This window comes from Electrophorus electricus, chromosome 18 (assembly GCF_013358815.1).
Source record: "Electrophorus electricus isolate fEleEle1 chromosome 18, fEleEle1.pri, whole genome shotgun sequence".
Classification (NCBI taxonomy): domain Eukaryota; kingdom Metazoa; phylum Chordata; class Actinopteri; order Gymnotiformes; family Gymnotidae; genus Electrophorus; species Electrophorus electricus.
This window is the reverse complement of record NC_049552.1, coordinates 12,843,912-12,871,462: the sequence shown is the minus strand read 5'-3', so window position 1 is coordinate 12,871,462 and position 27,551 is coordinate 12,843,912. Positions and strand designations below refer to the sequence as shown.

The 27,551-nt window shown below is 50.3% G+C and overlaps 1 protein-coding gene and 1 long non-coding RNA gene across 3 annotated transcripts in view; both read right to left on the bottom strand.

Annotated features, from left to right (window-relative positions):
- Positions 1–20,015: 20,015 nt before the first annotated feature.
- On the bottom strand, positions 20,016–21,558 carry LOC113591215. Its single transcript, XR_003412171.2, has 2 exons — positions 21,473–21,558; positions 20,016–21,118 (listed from the first exon to the last, which is right to left on the bottom strand). It is a non-coding gene; the product is annotated as an uncharacterized LOC113591215 (long non-coding RNA).
- Positions 21,559–21,593: 35 nt separating this feature from the next.
- epha4a (eph receptor A4a) overlaps positions 21,594–27,551 on the bottom strand; it is a 28,854-nt gene continuing 22,896 nt past the window's right edge. The window contains exons 10-17 of one of the 2 annotated variants that reach the window (XM_035536399.1): positions 27,056–27,169; positions 26,737–26,922; positions 24,548–24,609; positions 24,235–24,444; positions 23,849–24,025; positions 23,523–23,716; positions 23,035–23,193; positions 21,594–22,604 (exon numbers count right to left, since the gene is read on the bottom strand). In XM_035536399.1, the coding sequence (XP_035392292.1) occupies positions 22,490–22,604; positions 23,035–23,193; positions 23,523–23,716; positions 23,849–24,025; positions 24,235–24,444; positions 24,548–24,609; positions 26,737–26,922; positions 27,056–27,169 (1,217 nt within the window). In that variant the 3' untranslated portion in view covers positions 21,594–22,489. The remainder of the gene's footprint in view (positions 22,605–23,034; positions 23,194–23,522; positions 23,717–23,848; positions 24,026–24,234; positions 24,445–24,547; positions 24,610–26,736; positions 26,923–27,055; positions 27,170–27,551) is intronic. The other variant, XM_035536400.1, reaches the window with a different exon arrangement.

The following is a 27,551-nucleotide window of genomic DNA, read 5'->3' as shown; positions in this document are numbered from 1 at the left end:
TTTTCACTTAAACATGGAAATATTTATTAACATTGCCAAATGGCTCAGAAGTCTTACCCATATCTAGGACAGGATAGTGATATTCAGCATTTGATACCAACCAAATCTTTAAAAAGTTTGAACGATCCCCAGTTTGTACTGGAAACGGTTTGATTACTGCCAAGTCTGCGTCAGGGATGTCAGAAAAGAGAGAACATCTCGAATGTGGTCTATTCCAAGGAATCCCTTGAGCCTGCAAAGGGACTAAACTGAGCAACCAGCTGCTCCATGTCTGCAGGATCCAACATGGTGTGTCTGTGGTACTGCAACCATCTCTACCCAGTGTAGCTCAGATACAGAGGCTCCTCCACTCTCAGCAACAACAGCTGGTGGGGATTTGAGACCACCTTCAGTTGTGCTGGAACCAAGGAGGTCACGCAGTGCAGTAGTTGCCTGTCCCTGCTGTTCCAAGCAACCTTTGGCAAAAATCTGCACTGGGCTCTGGTGTCCTTCTGTCCTCAGACCATGACTGTTCCATTGTTGGGCAAAGGCATCTAAATGTCTGTTGATCCTTGGCAAGTACACATAGTGAAGAGCCCAAAGATGGAGCTGATTGTCTACATCCACAATTCATTCATGCTCCAGAAAACTGAAGAGGTCATAGTACACATTTGTAAACCCCCTCCACAGGTCACCCCAAAGCTTCTCAGTTCACTGGTTATGCGTGCTTCTTCCTCTTATAGCACTGCCTCTCTCAGAGCCTCTGAAAATGTTCATCAGCAAGCACGGTGCATTGTTCTCTCCACCACGATCAGGCCTGACTCTAGAAGGCACACCATACCTGACTCTGGAGGCACGTAGGAAGACGATGAGACGGGCTTTAACCATCAATGCCTCCATGAATAACCATCCTCCACAGAAGGATTAAACCAACTTACCTCAAACGTCTTCTGATGGTACACAACACATACAAACTGTCTGACATCTATGTTGCTGTAAAACCACATGACCTCAGAAATAATAATTGGTCTCTAGTGATAGAGTAATGTGGTCGACCTCTAGTGCCACTCCAACTCAGCGGTGCCTGGTAAGCTGAACTGGCTGCAGCAATAGTACAAGACAATTTAGGTTTTAAGGTCTGCTTAAATATAGACTATAAGCCTTTAAAAAGTGGTAGCTTTCCCATTTGAAGGGTTAAACCATCAATACATTTTTCAAAAGTACAAATCTAAGTGTTCAGTACCATATATTGATAACAATACCGTTTTGTGGGCGATGAATATATGTCCGAACTTCCTGGAGATATTCACTTGTGTCATTAATTAGCTGATCAGCTGCAGTGAGATTTACCAATCTTCCCCTGGCCCATTCAAGACTCCTTTGCATTGTTTCCAACCTACACAGATGTATAAACTCACAGTCATTTAAAGTTATATGTATGAAGACAAAAGGTAGGCACTATGTAACACATTTTAATCAAATATGGGCATTTATGTAACAAACTAAAGCACAGGTTCCCAACCCTGGCCTTGAGAGTGCCCATGCCCTGCACAGATTGATGTCCTTCATGCTCAGACACACTGATTGGAAGAGGATGTTTGTGATCAGTGGTTCTTAGCTCTACCAGACCTGTCCTGGTAGCACAAATTCTAGATTAGCAGTCTTATGGGCACAGGTGTGGGTGCAGCCAATTCTTGAAACTACTAGGCAGGGCTAGAGTTGGAACAGGAACACAGAAGTACAAAACAGGATACTCTAGGACCAATAACGCCATTATCCATATATTTGTTCATTGGCATCTGGTTTGTTTCAATAACACCTCCTTTGATTCAGTTTTAATCTTGACAAAAGCATGAGGTTAGCCGTCACCGTGACAATGCTAAAGCTCAGGCCTGTTCCTCTGATAGCTATGTTTAATGCAAACATTAGCTAAGATGTGTATTTGTTTGTACAATTGGACAAAATTGTTTTCATTAATTTATCACTAGAAATAAGTCACATCTGGTCAAATAACCCTAACTTAATAAGTTAGCTAGCTATCTGTCTACCTTTGGGTGAACTTTGTCTTGCAGCCAATTATCAGTTAGTTGTCTCTGGTTATTATCAGTTTAACGGACTCAGTGATTAACTCATTTAAAATGGCCCTTACCTCATTAATGTGGAATTAAGTGCATCAGGTCCAGGATTGTCTGTTAATAGTAGTCGAGTGCAGTCATTAAGTGTCCGTCGACAACATAAAATAAAGTTCCTCCTCACCATCTTCCAGCTGTAGGAAATGTTGCTAGCTAGCTAGCGTTAACTAGTTAGACAAGTGCCTATTTAAAGTATGATGTCCAAAGTACCTAACTATGGTTACTACTGCTAGGCCTACTAAACTTCTAGCTTAGCTAGTAAGCTAACCTAACTAACTAGTTAGCCAACTGCCTATTTAAAGTACTTACCTATTTAAATTGCCCATTTAAAGTACAATGTCCAAAGTACCTAACCATTGGCCACACATTGGTGTATGAATAAATAACTTGTTTCCCAAATTAACACATATGTGAATCCCAAAAATAAACAAACTTGAGCACTGGTTCATCAGCCAATTAAGATCTGTAGTGAACTGGTCTGGTCTGACCCTGTTCGTGAGTGATTGGGTGAAGAAAGTTCAAGTCTATTGACTGTCAAACTCAGTAGGCGGAGCTCATTATCATATTATAAAACGGAGTCTCAAACGTTGTAGGCACGCCAAAGTGGCGTAAAAAACGGCGTTTTGGAGCACTTAAAGCGGTGCTTTTACGGTGTTTTCAAGTGACATATAAACGGCGTAAAAAACAGCGTTTTGATGGTTTTTTGCTGCGTATTTTACCGCGTAGTGAAAAATAACGCTGTATTTTGCTGCGTAAAAGCGTCCAAAACGCTTTTCTCCCTTTGGCGTTTTACAAATAAAACGCGTTTCTTTTGAAGCGAATTTTGACCACTTTGGCTTTCCATAGAGCGGGCTGTGGTGCTGCGCAGGATCGCGCCATCTATCACGTCGCGCGTCCCGGTGCGATATTGGGATGTTTTTTGATCGGAGCACGACCGTGTCCTTGGGAGGCTGCGCGTGGAACAGAGCTGTGATTAGAAAGCAGCTTATGAATAATTTGAATTGACTTTTTGGAGTGTCTCTCCCTCCCTCACTCATGCGCTCTGTCTTCTCTGAGAGATGAGTACAGTGTAATGGCTTTTTAATGCTCCGATGTGCGAGGAGTGTATGCAGGAGCGTTGGGTTACGGACTTATAATAAACTTCTTTAATCAACAGTTTAATTACTCTTAATAAAAGATATGCGATGTCCCATCCTGTTTGATCATCTCTCTCTCTCTCTCTCTCTCTCTCTCTCTCTCTCTCTCTCTCTCTCTCTCTCTCTCTCTCTCTCTCTCTCTCTCTCTCTCTCTCTCTCTCTCTCTCGCTCATATCCCTTGAATTCAATTACAGTGTGGCGGTGATTGCCAGTAGGGTGAAATACCACCCCGTGTCGGGCGTTCACGCTTGGAGAGCAATAAACAAAGGGATGACACAACAAACAGGTGAGTGCCTCCGAGAGCCACGGCACCCATAACCCCCTCCGCACGCCCCTCACCCTCCAGCCAAAAGCGTTCTTTCTGCAGGGCTACCCGTCTCACCCAGGGGACGTATTCGCAAGTGAGCGCAGTCTGCATGGACTGACGTGCTATCGTGCGACACTCCAAGCGGATGTTGGCCTTCTCGTCCCCACCTCGCGCTTTCTCCCGCTGACCCCGCCTGTGCACGCGCCCGAGCGGGCGGCGGTGAACGCGCGGCTCTGATGACTCTAGTGACGCATCACGAACAGCAGTCGGGGGAGAGACCGGAGGAAGAGAGAGAGAGTTAGACACAGAAGGAGGAGGAGGAGAGAGAGAGACAGGATGGAGATAAAAAGAGGGAGACAGAAATAGATAGAAAGAGGGAGAGAGATAGGGAGAGAGAGAGAGAGAGAGAGAGAGAGAGAGAGAGAGAGAGAGAGAGAGAGAGAGTTTTTTTATAAGATATATGCCGTATGAATGAGAGCGAGACTGAGATGTGTGGGTCCATTGCCAGCGGTGCAGACATGTTATTACCCCGGCATGTTATTACCCCGACATGCTATTACCCTCCGGAGCCCAGTGCCCCAGCAGACCCCAAACCTCTCGCTCCACCACTCCACTGTTTTCTCCTGCTCTCCACCTCAGCGCATTAACAGCCTGCACACGGAGCGCGACCCCACCTAAGCTGGCTGCCACCACGGCCGGGCGCAGCCAGCACAAGAGAAGACAGAGAAAGACTGAGTTCACTGGATCGGATGGCTCAGAACATTCCCTACCAGACTTGTCCGAACACCTAGTAAACAAGTAGTTGGACGCTACGGTCCGCCTGCCAAGCGAGGTTTGTGTTAGTCGTCCTCCAGCTGCTCATCTGTGGTCAGTTTCTGACCACACAGACGACCACTCTCGTCCCAGAGGTGACATGGACCTTTGTAACAAACTTGACAACACAGTTGTGCATGACAAGCTCGTACCTACACCACTACCACACCACTACCGTGCCAGTAACATTGCTGGGTTGAGCGGTTGGGGTCACCACCTGAACGATATCCAGTGAACTGTGGCCCTGTGTTTAGAAACTGTGCAGGTCGAAGTCTTTGATGTGTCAGCAGATGAGCTGACAGTTTGTAATGGTACACAAACAAAATACACTTATAAGACAAGCGAAACGCATAACATGGCCAGCAGCGCCGATGAAATATAGACGTTTCAGAGCCTGGCAGATTTCCATAAAAAGCCCCTTGTGAACGTACGCAAAATCCAAAATTTCCTGTCTTTATTTTAGCTTGTTTTAGCTGTTTGTAAGATTTACGATGTCAGAAACACCTCAGACATGTGTTAGGGAGACGCAGCAGGAGGAGAGTAAAGATGAGACTCTACCAGTGCGAGGTGAAGCGTCTGGGCTCCAGATCAGCTGTGGTAACACTCACACGCCGGGCGTTACGGTGTATCTGCACCATTCATTACAGTGTAATACTCCGAGAACGGATGCGTAACAATGCACTGGTGCAGTCTGCACTCACACAACGGAAAACAGAGGCATGGCAGGACTTTCTCACACCTAATTCGGAATTCTCCACTGTCACGATTGCGTGAACACACACACACAAACACACCTGTTCCTATGGGTCATTCAGCCAACGATAACAGAAACACACTCCTTGTACCTTTGTGAATGCGGGATCCTGGGATATTGTTCGGTGGCTTGAATAAACACAATTTTTGCCCCACTGAAATCTGCAGTGTTACTAATCCTTTAAGGAAAGGCAACTCCCTTTAAACACTCTCAGCACTGAGTAAAGAAGAGTTTTAACAGACCTGACACCCACTGATACCTGATGGCGATGTATAGGCTATAGTATAGTACAACTGTCTGCTGTTTTCTGTTTTTTTCATGCATACATAACTTTAGCGTAAGTGCAGGTAAAAGTGGGCAGTGGTGTGTGTGTAAACTTTACAATCTCGTCTATCCTTTTATTCTGGCCTTCTCTGTCCACCGTGCTTTGCGCGATAGCTGAAACAAATGGACGTGTGATATGCGTTTAATGTATACGTTGACGCCTTGTAACGCAGGAGACCGGAACACATGCCAACACGTGTTGGACACATTCACCACAGGCCCGGGATGGAGCCCAGAGCTCACAGCTCACGCGATAAATCGTGGGTGATGGTCTGGCCAGCCATCCCGAAAAGAGGCCTGTGATTTGCACAGCAGATGGTCATATTAGTGTGCAGGGGACCAATGGAGCCAGAACCACCTACAGGATCCCAGCCAATGAGCCCTCACCTCCTCCTACGGCCAAGAGGAGGATTAGGTCAGGGGTCACGGTTCGTAGAGGTCCCTTTGTGTGCGCGCACAAAGGCAGGTTTTCTGTGCTTAAAGTCTTAATTATGGCTGGGAGCTTTTTAACGTTCTTTCGTGGAGGGTTAGGTCAGAGTGGGGGATTGTGAGGGTACCGGTGTAGATGCACAGGTTTATCTCCTCAGGTAGCCCTTCTCAGTGACCCATGAACTGCTGAGGTCTCAAACACACACACACACACACACACACACACACACACACACACACACTGTCAGCACCTTCTCTGTGCCATCAGTCTGTCGATCACTGCTCCAAAAGACCCATTCAGCCATCTTTTGGCAGGACAGGATACAGTGGGACACACAGGATACAGTCTCACACACACACACACACACACACACACACACACACACACACACACACACACACACACACACACCTATACACACCTATACACACACAAACACACACTCACACACACACACCAATACACGCAGACACATTCACACTCACACACACACAAGCTTACTCACTCGCTCACCCTGTTCCACTCAGATGATGAGCGGGCGTTCCACGTGGTTGATTTTCCTAACACAAGCCCATTCTTTTGTCCCTTGAATCCCGTCTGAAGTGCCAAATTGTTTAGCAGCGGCAGAAGGGCAGAAATCGGTGAGAATTACAGCCACGTTCTCCGCCGAGCCTCCGGCAGCTGTCCACGCCAACGCAAACCTGTGTGTGTGTGTGTGTGTGTGTGTGTGTGTGCGTGTGCCCACACTGGCTGTATCCCAGTGGTCTGGAACTCTCTAAGAGGCCCAAGCTGGGTAAACATGAAAGGGCAGCCCCGGGGGGTCAGCCCCGCCACAATTCCCAATTTAGTGCTTCCTTAAGGGACTCTCGTGTGAAGAGGACCCAGCTGTCAGCACTTGCAGCCTCTCTGTCTCTCACCCCGCGAGATGTGAGCACGCTCAAAGGAGAGTGTCAGCATGCGTTTCCGCAAGCGCGGTATCGGACGTGCTCGCGTGCGCCCTTCTCATCCATCCGGCAGCGAGATGTCGGCGGACGCTCTCGCCGAAGTAACCGGCGAAGTAAGCGGTGTCGGCGGGTGGGGTGGGGTGGGTTGGTGTTTGGGTGGGGGGGGGGGGTGACGACCCGGCGGGCCCTCGTGACTGCGGCCCCGGAAGACCCTCCTTCGCTTCGTACTCATCTGTGTCCCGCCAGGGCTAACAGCTCATTGAGTCGTCAAAGTTGCTAACTGCTCCAGCCACCTGGGGGTAAAAGACTCCGTCCACAACCTCCCTTCTACCGGGCCAACCCAAAGCCCCTCACCGTGGCAGGGTTGCCATGGGAACAGCCAAAGCAGGGACCCAACTGACAAGGGAGGTATTTAATTGAAAACGCGCCCTGGAAACGGGACGGGATCTTTTGGCGCCTTTCTTTCGGCGACCCCCCCACCCTCCTCCACCAACCCCTCGCTTTAGCCGGTCGGCGTGCATTTGTGTACGGCCGGCCGCGCGAGAAAGGGCCCCCCGCCGGCCCTCGGTGGGTCAGGCCTCAGAAGATTAGGAGGTTCTGTGTGCTGGGACTTAAGCCACTGATGTAAAAGCCACAATGGAAGGACAGACGAGGAGGAGAGACAGAGAAATGGATGAGAGAGAGGGAAGGAGAGAGAGAGAGAGAGAGAGAGAGAGAGAGAGTGAGAACTGCCCCACTCATCTGCCAGCTTTGCCCTGCCCCCAAGTGTGCGGAGGTAAATTTGCTTTCCTCGGGCTGACGCATGGGTCCCGACGCACCGACGTCGGGCTGGCCAGGATTCCAAGTGTGTCCTGTATGGAGAAGGGGGATGGTGTTGGAGAGCGGTCCCGGGATGTCATAATAAAGCCGGCGGAGGGGATGGGGTGCTGTGTCTAACGCGGTTAAACGGATCAGCGCTTCAAAACAGTGATGCCGGTGTCGTCTGAACGGAGAAGCTTCAACACTCAGTACGGACGCACTTCAGGCCCCAGGACCCAGAGCCAGCGTCATGTGGCGCAGCTGTCTGCGTGTGTGTGTGTGTGTGTGTGTGTGTGTGTGTGTGTGTGTGTGTGTGTCTTGGATTGTATGCAAAGGCAGCCCTTCACTGTGGGCGCTGAGTTAGTTTGGCTATCTCTCAGTGGCGTCTGGAACCTCGTTTGCTTGTCCATATCCCAGTCGATTGGCAAAATCGTTTTCATTTCAGGCAAATGGGAGGGAGGCCTCTAAACACAAGGGGCATACCTCACACGACCGAGCATGCCCAGACGCTGACGGCGAGACCTCGCCCCTCGCTGCCCTGACCGCGCAGCGTTTGTGTCGTCGTGGCAACTCTTCCCCCCTAGCCGCGGTCTCCACATATGAAATGGCGAAGACGACGCATCCGTCTCGCTCGTGATTGGACGGTTTGCCATCCAACCACGTGACCAGGGAAGGTCGCCGCAAACTATACGATCTGAGGAAGCTGTTCCAAAATCTACTTCAGTTTTTTTCATCCGTCCACTTCACAGATCTCTACTGCTTTCATTACTACAGAGAGAGACAAAGAGAACGAATGAACAGAAAGTAAGGCTCTTTTCTCTCTGTCCGAAATGTCTGTTCCCGTCCGGCAGAAAATCGCTCTAAGTGGGAATGTCTCCCTTGGTTGTCTCCCCTTCCAATCCTAATCCACGTTTGACAGAAGCCATTGAGCCGCATTCCGGGGAGTGAGAGCAGCCCCTGCCCGGCGTTCCAGCCTCAGGCTCATGGGGAGACACGGCAGGAATAACCGGCGCATTTGGATACGCCACCGCTGCCGTGCACAGACGCCCTGTGAAGCCCCCCGACGCTGAAGAAGAGAGGATGTGTGTGTGCGTGTGTGTGTGTGAAGGGGGGGGGGGGGTTCTACGTGCTGGCCTTCTTACAGACTTCTTCTTTTGAGCAGAGGTTGCGTTGCGGATTTAGCCGGAACACTGCAGCCGAACCTTTGCGTTTGAAGATCCGATTCTCAACCTCCCGGTACATTAGATCATGCAGTCCAGATCTTAATAGAGACTGAACCGTCATTCCATTTAAACACAAATACACATACACACACGCACACAGGCACACACACACACACACACACACACACACACACACACACACACACACACACACAGAGGCTGATCAGAGAAAGGGAAGCCAGATTAATGAGTGCCTACACAGTGAGTACAAATAAGATTTCAGTCAGTCTCAGCAGAAGTACTTTCTGCAGAAGTGTTCAAGACTGTTCAAATCACTCGGGCACGAAAAAGTGACACAGAGTCCAAAACTGGCTCATAAATTCACTAGGGGCTGGTGGAGTGCCTACACGGACCCCTGCAGGGGTGGTGTGTGTGTGACGTCACACACACACACACACACACACACACACACACACACACACACACACACACACACATACTCACTGTCACACCACACACCTCCCCCTCAACTGTTGGGGCATCTTGCCACTCTGGGGACACTCTGATTTTTATTTTGTGTGTGTGTATGTGTTTTGTTTTTTTACAGTCGAATTAGCGACACATTCTCTGAGCTTTCTGTTTGTCTTCTTTTTCATCCTGTCTCTCCTGTCCTCTGTCCTCCTCCTTTCCTCCCTGCATTCCGTCACCCTCCTCTTCTTGCGCTCCTCCGTCTGTTCTATCTCATCCCTCTCTCCTTTTTCTCCCACGTTCCGTTCTGGTTAGCGTTGCCGCGCGCCCGCCGTGTGGCGAGACGCCGTCCCCCCGGCATGTCACGGGGTGGGATTTAAGTATAACGGGCCCTGGCCAGAGGGTGGGCGAGATCCAGCAGGCAGGACGCTGAGGTGCGCTAGCGGGGCACACAGACGCAGAAGACTCCACGAGTCCCGCCACAATGACGTTCCCTGTTTCTGTCCTCTTGAAACCACAGAATAAAAGGAGCTCGTCCCTGTGATTCCCCACGTTCCCTTTAAACAACCTGCCGTATCTATGAACCATTCCCAATGCCATTTTTAACGCAGCGTACAAACCGCTAGAATGATCCGGGGATATTTATATGCCTTTCATCTTTTACTTCCCACCGAAACTTCTCGTGTCCTGTCCCATGTCGTATCCCGTCACGGAAATGCGCTCGTAAAGGAATGCCGGCTCCCCGCGTAGGTCTGTGTGGTCGTTGGGTTCTTCTGCATGTGAGTAACTCACTTTATTGGCCCCCAAGGGAGCGTTCCATGCTTGTAAACCCCCTTCCATTATGTTTCATTAACCCGCTGTCATTAAGCCCCTCAACTCTAAACGTTAACACTCCATCTCAGCTGCCTGGCACGCGCTAACGGGCCGCGCTAAGCACCGGTGTGTTAGCAGCACGTCAGCGGCGTGGGAGGGTCGTGGGGCTTCCTGACGTCCACAGATGGTGGGGCCTGTTGGAGTGGGGGGTGAGGGTTTGGGTGCGGGTGGAGTGGGTGGTGAGTGCGTGCGTGACATCAGAGATGGATCGGGGAACGGGGAGGGAAGATGAACGGAGCTGTCTTCAGGCTGCGCGTGTCAGCAGAAACCAGCAGCGGCCATCTATCAGCGGAGGGAGACAAAGAAAGAACAGAAGAGAGGGAAAGAGGACAAAAGAGAGAGAGAGAAGAAGACCGCATTTGTGTGTGTGTGTGTGTGTGTGTGTGTGTGTGTGTGTGTTTGTGTGTGTGTGTGTAGCGGTGACGGCACAGTCAGGACTGGTCGCTGGCACAGACTGTGAGCGCAGAGTCGTGCTCACAGCCGTGTGTGGAACAGAAACAGATATTAATAACTCATGAGGGTGGTGTAGAGGATGATGAGGGTGGTGTAGAGGTGATGAGAGGTGGTGTAGAGGATGATGAGGGTGGTGTAGAGGATGATGAGGGTGGTGTAGAGGGTGGTGTAGAGGTGATGAGGATGGTGTAGAGGATGATGAGGGTGGTGTAGAAGGTGATGAGGGCGGTGTAGAGGGTGGTGTAGAGGATGATGAGGGTGGTGTAGAGGGTGGTGAGGGTGGTGTAGAGGATGGTGAAGGTGGTGTAGAGGACGTGGAAAAAACCAGTGAGTCTCAGTTCAAGGAAAAAGCATTATTCCAATGGAAAGCGAAAAAGGTGGAGGGTTCGGGTCTGAGTGTGAAGAGGAAAACCTCCACCTTCCTCCACCTTCCTCCCTGCTTGTTCTTAATGGAGACTGGCACTTAAGGCTACTTTTCCCTTAACAGTGTCACCAGACACATACCTGGATGTGTAGATCCCACAGAGGACTGTTCCACGGTTTATCTGCTTGTTTACAGCAAAGCTAGAGTGCTTTTTCAGTCTGTGATGAACTGTTCGATCAGGAATGGAGAGTGTGTCAAAGGCCGGGCCGTCCCGCATCGCATTTGTGGATGTGAGCAACCGACGCACGTGGACACGCAGGGGTTCGTTCCATGCGCGACCCCCGAGGCCACATGCAGCCGCCACTGCCTGGCGGTGCCCTGCTGGCCACTACGGGCCAGCAGATGGTCCCACTCCGCCACTGAACGGTCCGACAGAACGGCTCGCAGCGTCCGCTCACAGACACACACACACACACGTACACGCACGCACACACACGTACACACACACACACACACACACACACACACACACGCACACACACACGTGCACACACACACACACACACACACACACACACACACACACACACACACACGTGCACACACACACACACACACCTCTCTCCCTCTACCTCTCCACCTGTATCTCTGTCCCCACAGTGAGCAGTGGACCACCGCCAGATCTCTGCAGAGCTCTCTCTCTCTCTTCCTATCTCCCTTTTTTTCTCTCTCTCTCCTTCGCTCCCTTCCTCCCTCTTATCTCTTCCTCTCCCTTTCTCGTTTCAAACCAAACAAAGAACAACGCTGCCTTTTGATCGATGTGCTTGACTTCATGTTCGATATTTAGCATGTTAGCATCATGGCTGCTGAAGGAGAGATTATTCCTCGATGTGATTCCTAACCCTTTGTCCTGCGTTCCTTGTGTGCCGAGGAATGATTCTTCATTGTTCTCTGTAACTTAAGTGTTCGGCGTTTGACAGAGATGGAGGGTTCTGTAAGCACACCAAAGCCGGATGCGGTATTGATCTTGGACTGCAGCTGGCACAAGGCTTAGTAGGAACTCCGTTTGCACGCTGTAAGTGTGTGTGTGTGTGTGTGGGGGGGGGGCACATGTGTGAATAGTCCTGCAGTATACTTGCAAACTCAGGAAACAAATATTTCTCTCTCTCTCTCTCTCTCTCTCTCTCTCTCTCTCTCTCTCTCTCTCTCTCTCTCCCTCCATCTTGTGATGAATCACGGCTCACTCCACTGTCGGCGTGCCAGGGCTTTGTTGAACTCCTCAGACTGATCTGTTGAACTCCTCTCGAGTTGAGGACTTCAGCGAGCTCGGCGCGGCCAAACTCCCGCCTCGGCTGATTTAGAACCGGTGGACTTTCTCTACACAGGCTCATAAATACTAATCTAATGGAAACGTGAACCAGCTGGGGTCAGGGCTGTAACAGGGTCTGCTGCGTCTCCCCCTGATGTACGGCCGACCTGACAGGCCGTAACGCTGGAGTTTCGGGGCTGAGCGAAGTTGTACCAGATAGTGGCGATCATGTATGTAACGCATCATCGTTTGCGAGGTGAGAAGAATGCGTTTGTCCCTGTTGTGACACCACGCTGTTGGAGAAAAGGTGTGTGTGTGTGTGTGTGTGTGTGCGGCTCTAAGAACGAGGGATGGGGACCGAGAGTGAAAGTAAGTGGAGCAGGAGCGGAGCGACAGCAGCAGAGTCCCTCGGAGTGAAGATAAAACAGATTAAAGATTTTAATTGCATTGAACCTCCGCCATCTCACAGTTCCTCATCCCAGCTCCTCTCTTTTCCTGCACTCTCTCTCTCTCTCTCTCCCTCTCTCTTTCTCTCTCTCTCTCTCTCTCTCCCTTTCTTTCTCTCTCTCTCTCTCTCTCCCTCTCTCTCTATCTCTCTCTCTCTCTCACTCTCTCTCTCTCTCTCTCTCTCTCTCTATCTCTCTCACTGTCTCTCTCTCTCTCTCTCTCTCTCTCTCTCTCTCTCTCTCTGAGTGCCTTCTTCTAAGAGGCGGGGTGAAGGGTGCCACTGTTAGGCAAACCTCATTATCTCGTCATCTATCAGTCATTAATCATGCAGGGCTGTTTGGAACAGGGCACAGTGTGTGTTTGTCACCAGAAACAATCAGGCCCCATTTACACACTCCACATATTAAACACCAGTGCAACGATGTCTTGAAAAACATTCAGAATGAGGGAAGGTTTGGATCCAAATCCTGATTACTTTCCCTCGAAGATTCCTGGCACATAATTTCACAATCACAGTTTGATACCAAATGTTTTAGGAATACATTATATGCATATATGATCGTTGGTGGCTTTGATGCATAGTTAATCTAGTGACCTGCATTTACAGTCATTGTTAACAATGAACAGAATTTTTTTAGATTTTAATTTTATAAGATTTTAGGAAAAACAATAAATACATAAATATTTATAAACATTTAATTCTATTATACTTTTCACAATATTTTATTTTGATGTGAAAAGTTGATATCTGCTCATTTCTTTGTCCTGTTGTCCCAAACTTTCCTCCCAGATTCTGTTTTGACCGCTCGATTCCAGGGCCCTTCCTATACTGCGAAAGGGTCAAGAGAATGGACTCACTTTTGAATGAGAGATTACACACCAGCAAGGCAACACACATATTAGAGATTAGACGTGATTGTGGAAATATGGGATGACATGGCATTTCGAAACCTGACAGGTTGCTGGTCTGTAATAAAGTCAGTTAAAACTGAGTTCACTGCATCATTGGTTTGATTCAGGAGTGATCAATACTAGTCTATAATATACAATAACCTTTCATCTATACTGATATATAACCTATTCTAATCAATAAACTCATTCCTTCACTTAATGTCTTTCTGCATGCTCTCTCCCCCTTTCACTTTCTATTGCAAAACAAAAAGGATCTTTTAATGCAGAACCATGAAGATCAATAAGAAACGAGGAGCCTGTCTGATGCTGTGGAGAGGTTGATGTTTCAGCCCTGGCCTTAGGGGTTGAGCGTGATGTTTCAGCCCTGGTCTTAGGGGTTGAGTGTGATGTTTCAGCCCTGGTCTTAGGGGTTGAGCATGGTGTTTCAGTGTTTCAGCCCTGGTCTTAGGGCTTGAGCATGGTGTTTCAGCCCTGGTCTTTGGGGTTGAGCATGATGTTTCAGCCCTCGTCTTAGGGGTTGAGCATGGTGTTTCAGTGTTTCAGCCCTGGTCTTAGGGGTTGAGTGTGGTGTTTCAGTGTTTCAGCCCTGCTCTTATGGGTTGGGTGTGGTATTTTAGTGTTTCAACCCTGGTTTTAGGGGTTGAACGTGGTGTTTCAGTGTTTCAGCCCTGGTCTTAGGGATTGAGTTTGGTGTTTCAGCCCTTGTCTTAGGGGTTGAATGTGGTGTTTCAGTGTTTCAGCCCTGGTCTTAAGGGTTGAGTGGGTTGTTTCAGCCCTGGTCTTAGGGCTTGAGCGTGGTGTTTCAGCCCTGGTCTTATGGGTTGGGTGTGGTGTTTTAGTGTTTCAGCCTTGGTCTTAGGGGTGAGTGTGGTGTTTCAGCCCTGTTCTTAGTGTGGTGTTTCAGTGTTTCAGCCCTCGTCTTAGAGGTTGAGTGGGTTGTTTCAGCCCTGGTCTTAGGGGTTGGGTGTGGTGTTTTAGTGTTTCAGCCCTCGTCTTAGGGGTTGGACATGCTGTTTCAGTGTTTCAGCCCTGGTCTTAGGGATTGAGCGTGGTGTTTCAGTGTTTCAGCCCTGGTCTTAGGGGTTGAGTTTGGTGTTTCAGCCCTTATCTTAGGGATTGAACGTGGTGTTTCATTGTTTCAGTGCTGGTTTTAGGGGTTGCGTGTGGTGTTTCAGCCTTGGTCTTAGGGATTGAGCATGGTGTTTCAGTGTTTCAGCCCTCATTTTAGGGGTTGAACATGCTGTTTTAGTGTTTCAGCCCTGGTTTTAGGGATTGAGCGCGGTGTTTCAGTCCTGGTTTTAGGGGTTGGGTGTGGTGTTTCAGTGTTTCAGCCCTCATCTTAGGGGTTGAACATGCTGTTTTAGTGTTTCAGCCCTGGTTTTAGGGGTTGAGTTTGGTGTTTCAGTGTTTCAGCCCTGGTCTTAGGGATTGAGTTCGGTGTTTCAGCCCTCATCTTAGGGGTTGAACATGGTGTTTCAGTGTTTCAGCCCTGGTTTTAGGGGTTGCGTGTGGTGTTTCAGCCTTGGTCTTAGGGGTTGAGCATGGTGTTTCAGTGTTTCAGCCCTGGTCTTAGGGGTTGAGCTTGGTGTTTCAGCCCTCATATTAGGGGTGGAATGTGGTGTTTCAGTGTTTCAGCCCTGGTCTTAGGGATTGAGCATGGTGTTTCAACCTTGGTCTTAGGGATTGAGCATGGTGTTTCAATGTTTCAGCCATGGTTTTAGCGATTGAGCGTGGTGTTTCAGTGTTTCAGCCCTGGTGTTAGGGGTTGAGTTTGATGTTTCAGCCCTCATTTTAGGGATTGAACGTGATGTTTCAGTGTTTCAGACCTGGTCTTAGGGGTTAGCATGGTGTTTCAGCCCTGGTCTTAGGGGTTAGCGTGGTGTTTTAGTGTTTCAGCCCTGGTCTTAGGGGTCAGTGTGGTGTTTCAGCCCTGGTCTTAGGGATTGAGCGTGGTGTTTCAGTGTTTCAGCCCTGGTCTTAGGGGTTGAGTTTGGTGTTTCAGCCCTTATTTTAGGGATTGAACGTGGTGTTTCATTGTTTCAGCGCTGGTTTTAAGGGTTGCGTGTGGTGTTTCAGCCTTGGTCTTAGGGATTGAGCGTGGTGTTTCAGTGTTTCAGCCCTGGTTTTAAGGGTTGAGTTTGGTGTTTCAGCCCTCATTTTAGGGTTTGAACGTGGTGTTTCAGTGTTTCAGCCCTGGTCTTAGGGGTTAGCGTGGTGTTTTAGTGTTTCAGCCCTGGTCTTAGGGGTGAGTGTGGTGTTTCAGCCCTGGTCTTTGGGGTTGGGTGTAGTGTTTCAGTGTTTCAGCCCTGGTCTTAGGGGTTAGCGTGGTGTTTTAGTGTTTCAGCCCTGGTCTTAGGGGTGAGTGTGGTGTTTCAGCCCTGGTCTTTGGGGTTGAGCGTGGTGTTTCAATGTTTCAGCCATGGTTTTAGCGATTGAGCGTGGTGTTTCAGTGTTTCAGCCCTGGTGTTAGGGGTTGAGTTTGATGTTTCAGCCCTCATTTTAGGGATTGAACGTGATGTTTCAGTGTTTCAGACCTGGTCTTAGGGGTTAGCATGGTGTTTCAGCCCTGGTCTTAGGGGTTAGCGTGGTGTTTTAGTGTTTCAGCCCTGGTCTTAGGGGTCAGTGTGGTGTTTCAGCCCTGGTCTTTGGGGTTGAGCGTGGTGTTTCAGCCCTCGTCTTAGGGGTGAGCATGGTGTTTAAGTGTTTCAGCCCTGGTCTTAGGGATTGAGCGTGGTGTTTCAGTGTTTCAGCCCTGGTCTTAGGCATTGAGCGTGGTGTTTCAGTGTTTCAGCCCTGGTCTTAGGGGTTGAGTTTGGTGTTTCAGCCCTTATTTTAGGGATTGAACGTGGTGTTTCATTGTTTCAGCGCTGGTTTTAAGGGTTGCGTGTGGTGTTTCAGCCTTGGTCTTAGGGATTGAGCGTGGTGTTTCAGTGTTTCAGCCCTGGTTTTAAGGGTTGAGTTTGGTGTTTCAGCCCTCATCTTAGGGTTTGAACGTGGTGTTTCAGTGTTTCAGCCCTGGTCTTAGGGGTTAGCGTGGTGTTTTAGTGTTTCAGCCCTGGTCTTAGGGGTGAGTGTGGTGTTTCAGCCCTGGTCTTTGGGGTTGGGTGTAGTGTTTCAGTGTTTCAGCCCTGGTCTTAGGGGTTAGCGTGGTGTTTTAGTGTTTCAGCCCTGGTCTTAGGGGTGAGTGTGGTGTTTCAGCCCTGGTCTTTGGGGTTGAGCGTGGTGTTTCAGCCCTCGTCTTAGGGGTGAGCATGGTGTTTCAGTGTTTCAGCCCTCGTCTTAGGGGTTGGACATGCTGTTTCAGTGTTTCAGCCCTGGTCTTAGGGATTGAGCGTGGTGTTTCAGTGTTTCAGCCCTGGTCTTAGGGGTTGAGTTTGGTGTTTCAGCCCTTATCTTAGGGATTGAACGTGGTGTTTCATTGTTTCAGCGCTGGTTTTAGGGGTTGCGTGTGGTGTTTCAGCCTTGGTCTTAGGGATTGAGCATGGTGTTTCAGTGTTTCAGCCCTCATTTTAGGGGTTGAACATGCTGTTTTAGTGTTTCAGCCCTGGTTTTAGGGATTGAGCGTGGTGTTTCAGTCCTGGTTTTAGGGGTTGGGTGTGGTGTTTCAGTGTTTCAGCCCTCATCTTAGGGGTTGAACATGCTGTTTTAGTGTTTCAGCCCTCATCTTAGGGGTTGAATGTGGTGTTTCAGTGTTTCAGCCCTGGTTTTAGGGATTGAGCATGGTGTTTCAGCCTTGGTCTTAGGGGTTGAGCATGATGTTTCAGTGCTTCAGCTCTGGTCTTAGGAGTTGAGCGTGGTGTTTCAGCCCTGGTCTTTGGGGTTGAGCGTGGTGTTTCAGCCTTCGTCTTAGGGGTTGAGCATGATGTTTCAGTGTTTCAGCCCTCATCTTAGGGGTTGAACATGCTGTTTCAGTGTTTCCGCCCTGGTCTTAGGGATTGAGCATGGTGTTTCAGTGTTTCAGCCCTCATCTTAGGGGTTGAACATGCTGTTTTAGTGTTTCAGCCCTGGTCTTAGGGGTTGAGCATGGTGTTTCAGTGTTTCAGCCCTGGTGTTAGGGGTTGAGCATGATGTTTCAGTGTTTCAGCCCTGGTCTTAGGGGTTGAGCATGGTGTTTCAGTGTTTCAGCCCTGGTCTTAGGGGTTGAACATGCTGTTTCAGTGTTTCAGCCCTGGTCTTAGGGGTTGAATGTGGTGTTTCAGTGTTTAAGCCCTGGTCTTAGGGGTTGAGCATGATGTTTCAGTGTTTCAGCCCTGGTCTTTGGGGTTGAGCATGGTGTTTCAGCCCTCGTCTTAGGGGTTGAATGTGGTGTTTCAGTGTTTCAGCCCTGGTCTTAGGGTTTGAATGTGGTGTTTCAGTGTTTCAGCCTTGTCTTAGGGGTTGAGCATGGTGTTTCAGTGTTTCAGCCCTGGTGTTAGGGGTTGACCATGATGTTTCAGTCCTGGTCTTAGGGGTTGAGCATGGTGTTTCAGTGTTTCAGCCCTGGTGTTAGGGGTTGAGCATGATGTTTCAGTGTTTCAGCCCTGGTCTTAGAGGTTGAGCGTGGTGTTTCAGCCCTGGTCTTTGGGGTTGAGCGTGGTGTTTCAGCCCTCGTCTTAGGGGTTGAATGTGGTGTTTCAGTGTTTCAGCCCTGGTCTTAGGGTTTGAATGTGGTGTTTCAGTGTTTCAGCCCTGGTCTTAGGGGTTGAGCATGGTGTTTCAGTGTTTCAGCCCTGGTGTTAGGGGTTGAGCATGATGTTTCAGTGTTTCAGCCCTGGTCTTAGAGGTTGAGCGTGGTGTTTCAGCCCTCATCTTAGGGGTTGAATGTGGTGTTTCAGTGTTTCAGCCCTGGTCTTAGGGGTTGAGCGTGGTGTTTCAGTGTTTCAGCCCTGGTCTAAGGGGTTGAGCGTGGTGTTTCAGTGTTTCAGCCCTGGTTTTGGGGGTTGAGCATGCTGTTTCAGTGTTTCAGCCCTGGTTTTAGGGGTTGAGCATGGTGTTTCAGCCCTCATCTTAGGGCTTGAACATGCTGTTTCAGTGTTTCAGCCCTGGTCTTAGGCATTGAGCGTGGTGTTTCAGCCCTCATCTTAGGGGTTGAATGTGGTGTTTCAGTGTTTCAGCCCTGGTCTTAGGGGTTGAGCGTGGTGTTTCAGTGTTTCAGCCCTGGTCTTAGGCATTGAGCGTGGTGTTGCAGTGTTTCAGCCCTGGTCTGCGGTCTGCTTTTTGCAGTGGGAGACGAACCTGATCCCAGATCAGTACTACTCTGAGCCTCTTCACGTGGTATGGCTGGGAGTTTACAGAGACGTTAGAGATGAGTGAAATCTCATAAATGCCCACCTTCCTCCTCCTCTGTAGACAAACTCAATATCTCCCTCCCTCCCCATCTTCCTCCCTCTCACTCCTTCCAGAAGAATGCTACCTCTGCGTCATTAACGACCCACCAATTGTCAGTCCGGTGAGGTTTCCTGCCGTAGAGTTTAAGTTCTTCCCACTTTTTTTGTTGTTGTAATTTTTACTTTCTCATTTCCTCCCCGCACGTCGTCAGACGTCTAAACACATGCATAATTCATGCATCCCTCATTAGGGTGATTGTCGCAGGGGGAAAAAAAAATAAAAAAACATCGCCGGGCTCACGGCGGGGTTTTCTGCAATTCTAAAATTGTGCGGCTTTCTTTTTCATTCTTTCGTTTTTTCCTCTCCTTGCCCCCTTCCTCTTTTTATTTATCGCAGGCCCCACACAATCAGCGATCATCGCGGACGGGTGGGCTCCGGGAAACAGATGTTTACTGATTAAATGTGAGCGCTGTGCCAGTAGGCCCGTATTACAGCCCATTCAGTGCACAGAAAGGACAGGAAAACGCCGGGGCGGTTGGCGGGGGGGCGGCGGTCGTCGCTGGAAAGAAAGAGAAAGCTGACGAAACGCAGGCGCTGTGCGGGGCCAGCGACTCTCTCCCCACACTACTGTTTGATCCTCTAAATTGTTCTTCAGCAGAGAATATGCCCCCTTTGCCCCCCTCAAATGTAACGCAGCACTTATGTGCGGCCGACCTGCTGCTTGTCGAAAACAGATCTATAGTTTGCACAAGCGCAGGTAGGGAGGACGGAGAGGAGGAGCTTTTTTTTATTTTTATTTTTATTATGCACTAATAATATTAATAATAATAATATGATATGAATATGTTGGTCCTGTCGTAACGGTCCTCCCGAACGGTTTGCAGCGGAACCACGCGACCAATGGCACACAGGGCCGACCGGACATCCATTAGGCACTAATGGCACTCTGCACTGAGCTAAAAGCAGCGCGCTGAACGGCAGACGGCCCGGTCTGAGGGACCGTCCGTCGGGAGACAGGCACGGTTCCGCCTTCCAAGAATGCGGTTTTGAAAAAGCACTGCGCTATTGTTCAAGTTGGAGCTTCACATAAATCTTCGAAGGCTCTCGCTACAACGCACTTGGCACTCATTTATTTTTCCTTATATTTCTATTTTACAATTTACAAACTAGATTAAAAAAAGACCATAAATAAATGACATGTTTCGTGTACCTAAATTCATTTAAAAAAGACAAAAAAAAAAAACAAGAAAGAAGATAAATGGCAGTATACATAGATGGGAATAAGCACACAGTTAATCTATGTGACTAGATTAATGGAAAAACTAATGTTAGTTTGAATCCCCAGATTAAAACTACATTATGAATCTTGGCACAGTATATTCTATAGCTCTCAGACACCCCTGCATTCTTTGCATATTCCAAATAGGTCCTTTGTAGGTTGAAACCAAACTGCGAGGAAGGGTAAAATGACGTTAAAGAAAAACATTTCGGGGTCGGAAGCTTTTTCGAAATGTGAATGTCACACCGACAACCCCTCATGACAAACACAAATCCTGTGATTGGACGGCGTTACATGAATCACGAAACACGTGAAATGTCAAGGGTTTTTTGTCTTCCCTTTTAATAAACATTCCTTCGATAAAGTTTTTTTTACGTATGTGTCTTTTTTCACTGTCCACTTCCCGGGCCAGTAGCTTTCCGAATTCACAAGCAGGGCTGCGGTGTAGCTAAAGTCTCCATAAAATTCCTCATGCTGGAAGAAGAAATAAGGAACAGCATGCTTTAGCATACAGTAAACAACTCCGCCGTTGTCTTTTCCAGCAGGCGGTCGCGGGTCAACCCTCCGGAACCGCCGTGCGTCTCTCTCGGGAATGAAACGCGCGGGGAGCTGCGCCGCGTGTCAAGCTGAGTGCGAGTAAATGGAAATCGCGTCGTAGCCGGCACATGGCGAGAGGGAAAGGACTAAAAAACACAAAAACAACAAAATATATAAACGGATCTCTCGGGGGACGGGCGGAGAGGCCCCGGGCTCTCCTTCCCGGCGTCGGTTTCCGCGTCGGCCGCTGCTGGGACGCTCCTGCTGCGTGCCAAGAATTCTGGGAATTGGACTCCAGGTCCCGGTGCAAGGAATGGGGCGGTGGGTGCCCTGTGTGGGGACATCGAGGCGGTGAAGGATATCGCTGCAGACGTGCTGCCGTGTGGCCGCTGAGGAAGAGGAAGAGGAAGAGATGGAACGTGCGTGAGCCGAGAACCGAGCACTCAGATTGAACTAATCCTGAGAGCACAGGACTGAGATCGGCTCTGTTTCACCATGTCGCTGGGACGCTCGGGAGAGACATTTTCTCCATTTTGTCTACAGCTTCCTTAAAAAAAAAAAAAAAAATCTTTTCTTTTTTTCTTCTTTTCGGTTTTTTTTTTTATTTTTTATTTTTTATTTTTATTTTTTTTTTTGTACTGGTCCGAATCCCACCTAAGGATTGAATAAATAACTGCAGGGTGCCCAGAGGAAACAGAGCAGATCTCATAAATACTGGGACAGGCCCGGGAGGCTGTGCTTACCTTCGCGCCGTCGTGCCGCAATTTCCAGTAAGTGAGACGGGCTTGGAGTCCATGGGCTGCCGGGGCTCTTCGGAGCATCGGGGGGGGGGGGGGGGGGGGGAGAGAGAGAGAGAGAGAGAGAGAGAGAGAGAGAGAGAGAGATGGACGGAGGGAGTGAGAACAGGAGAAAGGAGAGGGTTGGAAGGAGGGATATGCCTTGGAGACCAAGTTGGGAGAGAAGGAGAGCGAGAGACGTAAACTCGGAAGAGCGTTCTCAAATCCAATCCATGAGCTCCCAGCCAAGCAGAGCGGGGAGCAGAACTGCGGAGTGGAGACAGATATTCCATTTCAAAGGGTGGGAAACCCCGGAGGGCTTCCAGATCCCACACCGGAGACGCGCTCCGCTCCGAACACGCCGAAGACGAAATGCCTCTCCCTAGCGTGACGAGTGCACGCAGCCGGAAAGCACCGGAAGAAAAGTATAAAGAGATCACAAATGTCTTTTTTTTTCTTTTCTTTAACACTTCTCATAATGCAAATGAAGCCCCCGTTTTATATTTCCAGGTGGACAGACACAGCAAGTAACGATGAAATGGCAAGGATAGGGGCGGGGCCTGGGGGCGGGGCCTGCGGGGGAGGGGCAGATCCAAAAGGTCTACTTATTTACATAATGCCGCATACGCACAAAAAAAGGGTGAGGAGAGTAAAGGAAGAGGTCCGATTAGTTCCACCGTGTAGCGAAGGCCGGGCTGAAGAACGTTCTGGAATCATATCCACTACGTCACAACACCGGGACGGGGAGGGGAGGCTTGAACGCTCCCGGAAAAACTCAGGTACCTTTGTCCAGAAAAGTGCTGTGTCATCTCATGCCGTGCCATTCCCGTCTTCGACCCTTTTTACAAATCTTTTTCTTCTGTGAATCTTTAATTTAAAGTGCGTGGATGAGGTAAACAGATATCCCTTTTTCGAAAGCAAAACAAACACAAACCAACAAAAAAAATTGTACATTTTTTAGTTTTGTCTTCCTTCCATGCCGGTTCAGACGGGAACCATCCTGTCTTGTATCTGTTGCATGTGGGACAGCATACCCTGCGCGCTGCTGAGGATCTTGTCCTGGTGTGCAGGGGAAGAGATCCCTATTCTGGACATGTCTCTGTTTGAGTGGAAAAACAAAGCAGAGCGTGGATGAGAACACTGAGCTACGCGTAGCACCTGAACTCTACGGCTCCACCAAAGCTCAGACCAACATTCTCCATGTCTGATCCACGTGACATGAAAGTTCCCCCTCATTTCTCGTTTCTCCGCAGAGGACATAATAAACCTAAAGACGCTTGAATCCTGATCTGAGATTTGGATGCCAAAGATGATTTTTCTCGCAAAACGCTACATTGCTTCTCATAGGGCCGTTTGCACGGAAATTAAATGTCTTGACCCAGATGTCAAGACCACATCTCTGTGAGCACCGTACTTCAAATTTTTCCATTCATTAATCTCATTCTGACCGAGGGCTCATCTCCGCCTACAACACACACACACACACACACACCAGATATCAAGTGCACTGTAGATGTCACACGACTTACTCCTGCGTCATGTGGACTACGGCCTCGGGAGTGGTGTAGCCGGCAGTGGTGAAGTTGTCGCGGTAACGCTCCATGTTGATGGCCTGTAGCCAATCAGAGACAGAGCCCAGGGGAGAGGAGAACTCTGGACTGCTGGGCTCCAGAAGGGTGGTGCAGGGTCTGAGAGAGAGAGAGAGAGAGAGAGAGAGAGAGAGAGAGCGTACAGTGTAATTGCTTTTCTAGGGAAATACCCACTTTTATTGTCCGAGCCTTAGAGGATCAGTGGGGCATATAAAAATTTATAACCATATTCAACAGTCTCTGGAACTTGGTTTGACATATTACATGAAACAGGCCTCCATACTACAGCAATTACAATAAAGCTCAACTTAGCCATAGCAAGATCTGCTCATTACATTCAGGGCAAGCGGTCCGTGGGTCCGCTTTGTTAGGGAGGCGCGGCGGAGCCTTGGCGAGCCGCTCTGCAGCGAGGGGTGTGGAGGGCGTACCTGGCTATCTCGCCCCCGGTCCGCTTCAGGCTGTTGGGGTTGCGGATCAGCTTGTCCAGCATGTTGACGATCTGGCCGAACTTGGGCCTGTCGGCCCTCTCTTTCTGCCAGCAGTCCAGCATCAGCTGGTGCAAGGACATGGGGCAGTCCATGGGCGGCGGGAGCCTGTAGCCCTCGTCTATCGCTTTTATGACCTGAGAGAGAGAGAGAGAGAGAGAGAGAGAGAGAGAGAAGGGTCAGAGACTTGGCCCCTCCCCCCAGCCAGTAAGTGTCAGCTTTGACTCGGCACGCTGCCCTTAGTCCCGCCTTCCTGGCGCCCCACTCACGTCTTGATTGGACATCTCCCAGTACGGCCGCTCGCCGTACGACATCACCTCCCACATGACGATGCCGTAGCTCCACACGTCACTGGCGGAGGTGAACTTCCGGTAGGCGATGGCTTCCGGCGCCGTCCAGCGGATGGGGATCTTTCCCCCCTGCGATTGATAGGTTCCCATTATTTCCTTTCAAAAGACATAACGGACACACGTGCCGAGGTTAGTCACACATGCCCACACGCAACACGCACAAAGCGACACTGTGGGGTTAGTAAGGAATATCAACAGAAAAGAGATCAAAGCCGGCTGCTTGAGAAGCAGCGTGAGACGCAGGGAGACAACGTGGAACGCCGAAACCGTACGGAGAGGCCCCACCCGGGATTCTGAAGCCTTACCCGCGTGGTGTAGGCCGCGTCGGGGTCCTCCTCCAGCACCCGGGACATGCCGAAGTCAGACACCTTGCACACCAGGTTGCTGTTGACCAGGATGTTGCGGGCGGCCAGGTCGCGGTGCACGTAGCTCATGTCCGACAGGTACTTCATGCCCGAGGCGATGCCGCGCAGGATGCCCACCAGCTGGATGACCGTGAAGCGCCCGTCGTTCTTCTGCAGACGGAGGGCAGCGCCCAGACAGGTTAAATCAGGGGCCCCGGGAGGCAACAGGTGTGCGTGGCAAGGGTCTGTGTGTGTGTGGGGGGGGTGGTCTCACCCGCAGGAACGTGTCGAGTGAGCCGTTCTCCATGTATTCCGTGATGATCATGACTGGTTTACCTGTGCGGGAGACACGGATTTCAGTTGGTATGATATGTCCACAGTTACACTACGAGCTTTGCGGTGATTAAAATTCTATGCAGTTTGGATTACTTCGGGTAAAAACCGCTAACACTGCAGATAAGGAAACAAAACCTAGCAAGATCCGATAAGCACTGCGCAAACGCAATAACGCTAAAGCCATCCTCCCACGAGCTTTCGAGGACCGGCAGCCGTGTTAGCTAGCGACGCTCTCCTTTAAGCCCTTTAGTATGGACAACTACCCGCGAACCCCGGAGAGGCCAAAGGAGGGTTTGGGTTCCATATGTGAAGCAGGTGTGGCTTCCTGCCGAACTTTTCTCCCCTGGTTCTCTCTCTCTCTCTCTCTCTCTATTGCTTCGTCAGCTCTCCATAATAACTCCCTAACAATCGGCGGGCCCATCTGCTAAACAAACACCGTGCTCTCTCAGCCAAGTCTCCGAGGAGGCCGCTTCATGAATGCTAATCGTCACCGACGCACATAAACAAAACGCAGAAGCGAGAAACTAATATAAAAAAAAAACAAAAACGCAGAAATGAAAAAGCAGGGTGAGAAACATCCTATTCCCAAGTTTTCCGTCGTACAGTTCCCCAGGTCTCCAGCTCTGCTCGGAGGTAACAGGTAGATACGGGAAGGCAGTGATTTGATAAAACCGTGGCAGTGTGCTCCTTTCAGTACCCAACGCGTTTGGGCGACGCTTCCCAACCGAGCCCCTCCCCCTCTCCCACCCGCTCCTCCTTCCTCTCCTCCGTCTCTCCTACATGGGCGTCATCCCTCCCTCCCTTTCTTGATGCGCATTTGTTTGTTGAACGTGCCCATCGCCTCTGGGCTATCGCGTCTCCGTTGCGGAATTACCCGCCAGTCATCGGCCAGAGAAGAGGGCGCTATGGCAACACTTAAACAGGGTACCACAATGTGTGATAACTTTGCAATGGAGGACAGTCGCTCTCGGGCTCTGAGAAACCATCTCACGGTTACGGCGGAGGCCTTCGTTGTGTAAATGCAATCTCGCGAGCTCGCGTTTAGCAAGGCGCAGGAGACCGAGCCCGTCGCGGCTGTCTCCGGACGCCTCGCTCGGGGGCGGTGGGTGTCTCCCACGCCCCGCCGTCGACGGGCAGGCTACCTCTTCGAGGCTCGGGGGCATTTTTGCAGTTAGTTATTCAGGATGCTTTTTCAAGATCATTAGTATTTTAACACGTTTAATTGGCCGCGTTGGAGGCACAGGCCGGGCACAGAGGGGCCGCGGTTGTCATTCAGCAATAACAATTAGCTCGAGCACTCTCCAGCCAGAGTGTGTGCAGGACTATGAATCCCATTAATAAAACTAACAGCTCTCGTCATGCTAACCAGGAGACAGCGGCTCCTACGAGTCAGCCTCTCTCTCTCTCTCTCTCTTCTAGAAAGGCCCATAAGACACACAGGAGCCTACAGAACGACTCCGCAAACTCTCTCACACTCTATTCTGCGTTCATTCCGCCAGCGTAACTCAGCCCTAAACCTCTGCTGTGATCGAAGATGTCAGGGGCTTCAATCCAGCCTTGAATCCACCGTGGAAAAACGGGCTCACTCCTGGGCACAGGAGCGGCGCTCCCTGGCAATGGAAGTCGCTCCCGGCGGTGGTGTCAGTTAGGAGAATCGATGTGCGTCACGTTTCGCCACGCAAACACAGCACGGCACGGGTCACGGCCGAACTTTCCGCTCGGCCCGCGTCGACGAGCGGACGCTTTATCGATAGAGGCACGTGCACGACGTCAGGCCTCCCCCGCCTGCCAAAGTTCCTTTCTGGCAAAGGGCTGACCTGACGTCGTTATTTCCACGAACAGCGTGCCGGGTGCCAAATGGCGATCACGGCATAAACAGGAGAGCAGGGCGCGGGGCCACTTTAGCAGAAAATCAGAACAGTAAATCTCAGAACAGCACTCGAGGGAGGCTCCGCGCTCAACCGCGCTCGCGAAACCGCGAAGAACAAAACATCTGAGCCGAACATCTCCCGAACGGGAACGACTTCCAGGATGCGTCCAAGTCTCGCAAAAGGCAGGCGGGATGTTGGCGGCGGAGCGGGGTCGGCTCGTCGCACTCGTTCGAGCGCGGCCGACTCCGGCACTCACATTTGGTGACCACGCCCTCCAGGCGGATGATGTTGGGGTGGTCGAACTGGCCCATGATGCTGGCCTCGCTCAGGAAATCCCGCCTCTGCTTCTCCGTGTATCCCGCCTTCAGCGTCTTGATGGCTGCGCAGATCTCACGCTTCCCGGGAAGCTTCAGGCGGCCGCTGCACACCTCGCCGAACTCGCCTGCGGAGGAGGCAAGGTCCGTCAGCGTGCTTTTAAAAGGAGGGGGCACTTTGGGAGGGGGTCAGGGGCTAGCGGTGGGGTTGCCGTGGATACGTGCGAGCTGTAAAGGTGGCCCGCCGGGAAGGCCCCTTACCGATGCCGATGACCTTTTCGATCTTAATGCAGGAGGCGTCGATCTCCTTGGCGAACTCGCGGACGGCCTGGTTGGGGTCCTCGTAAGTGAAAGGGTCCACATAGATCCGGACGCCTGCGGACACAGGGTGGAGGGGGGGGTAAACACGAGTGGGGGGTCTGAGAAGGCATGTTGGTGGGTGACACGTCTGGATTTCATCCTCACACCACTTCCTGTCTGCCTTCGACTTCCTCTTCATTTTTCCGGCCATTTTGGACTCGGAAATGTCATTCTGTGCATGCTTGTGTGTGAGTGTGTGTGTGTGTGTGTGTGTGTGTGTGAGTGTGAGTGAGTGTGTGTGTGTGTGAGTGAGTGTGTGTGTGTGTGTGAGTGTGTGTGTGAGTGTGAGTGTGTGTGTGTGTGTTTGAGTGTGAGTGTGTGTGTGTGTGTGTGTTTGTGTGTAAGTGTGAGTGTGTGTGTCTGTGTGTGTGAGTGTGTGTTTGTGTGTGAGTGTGTG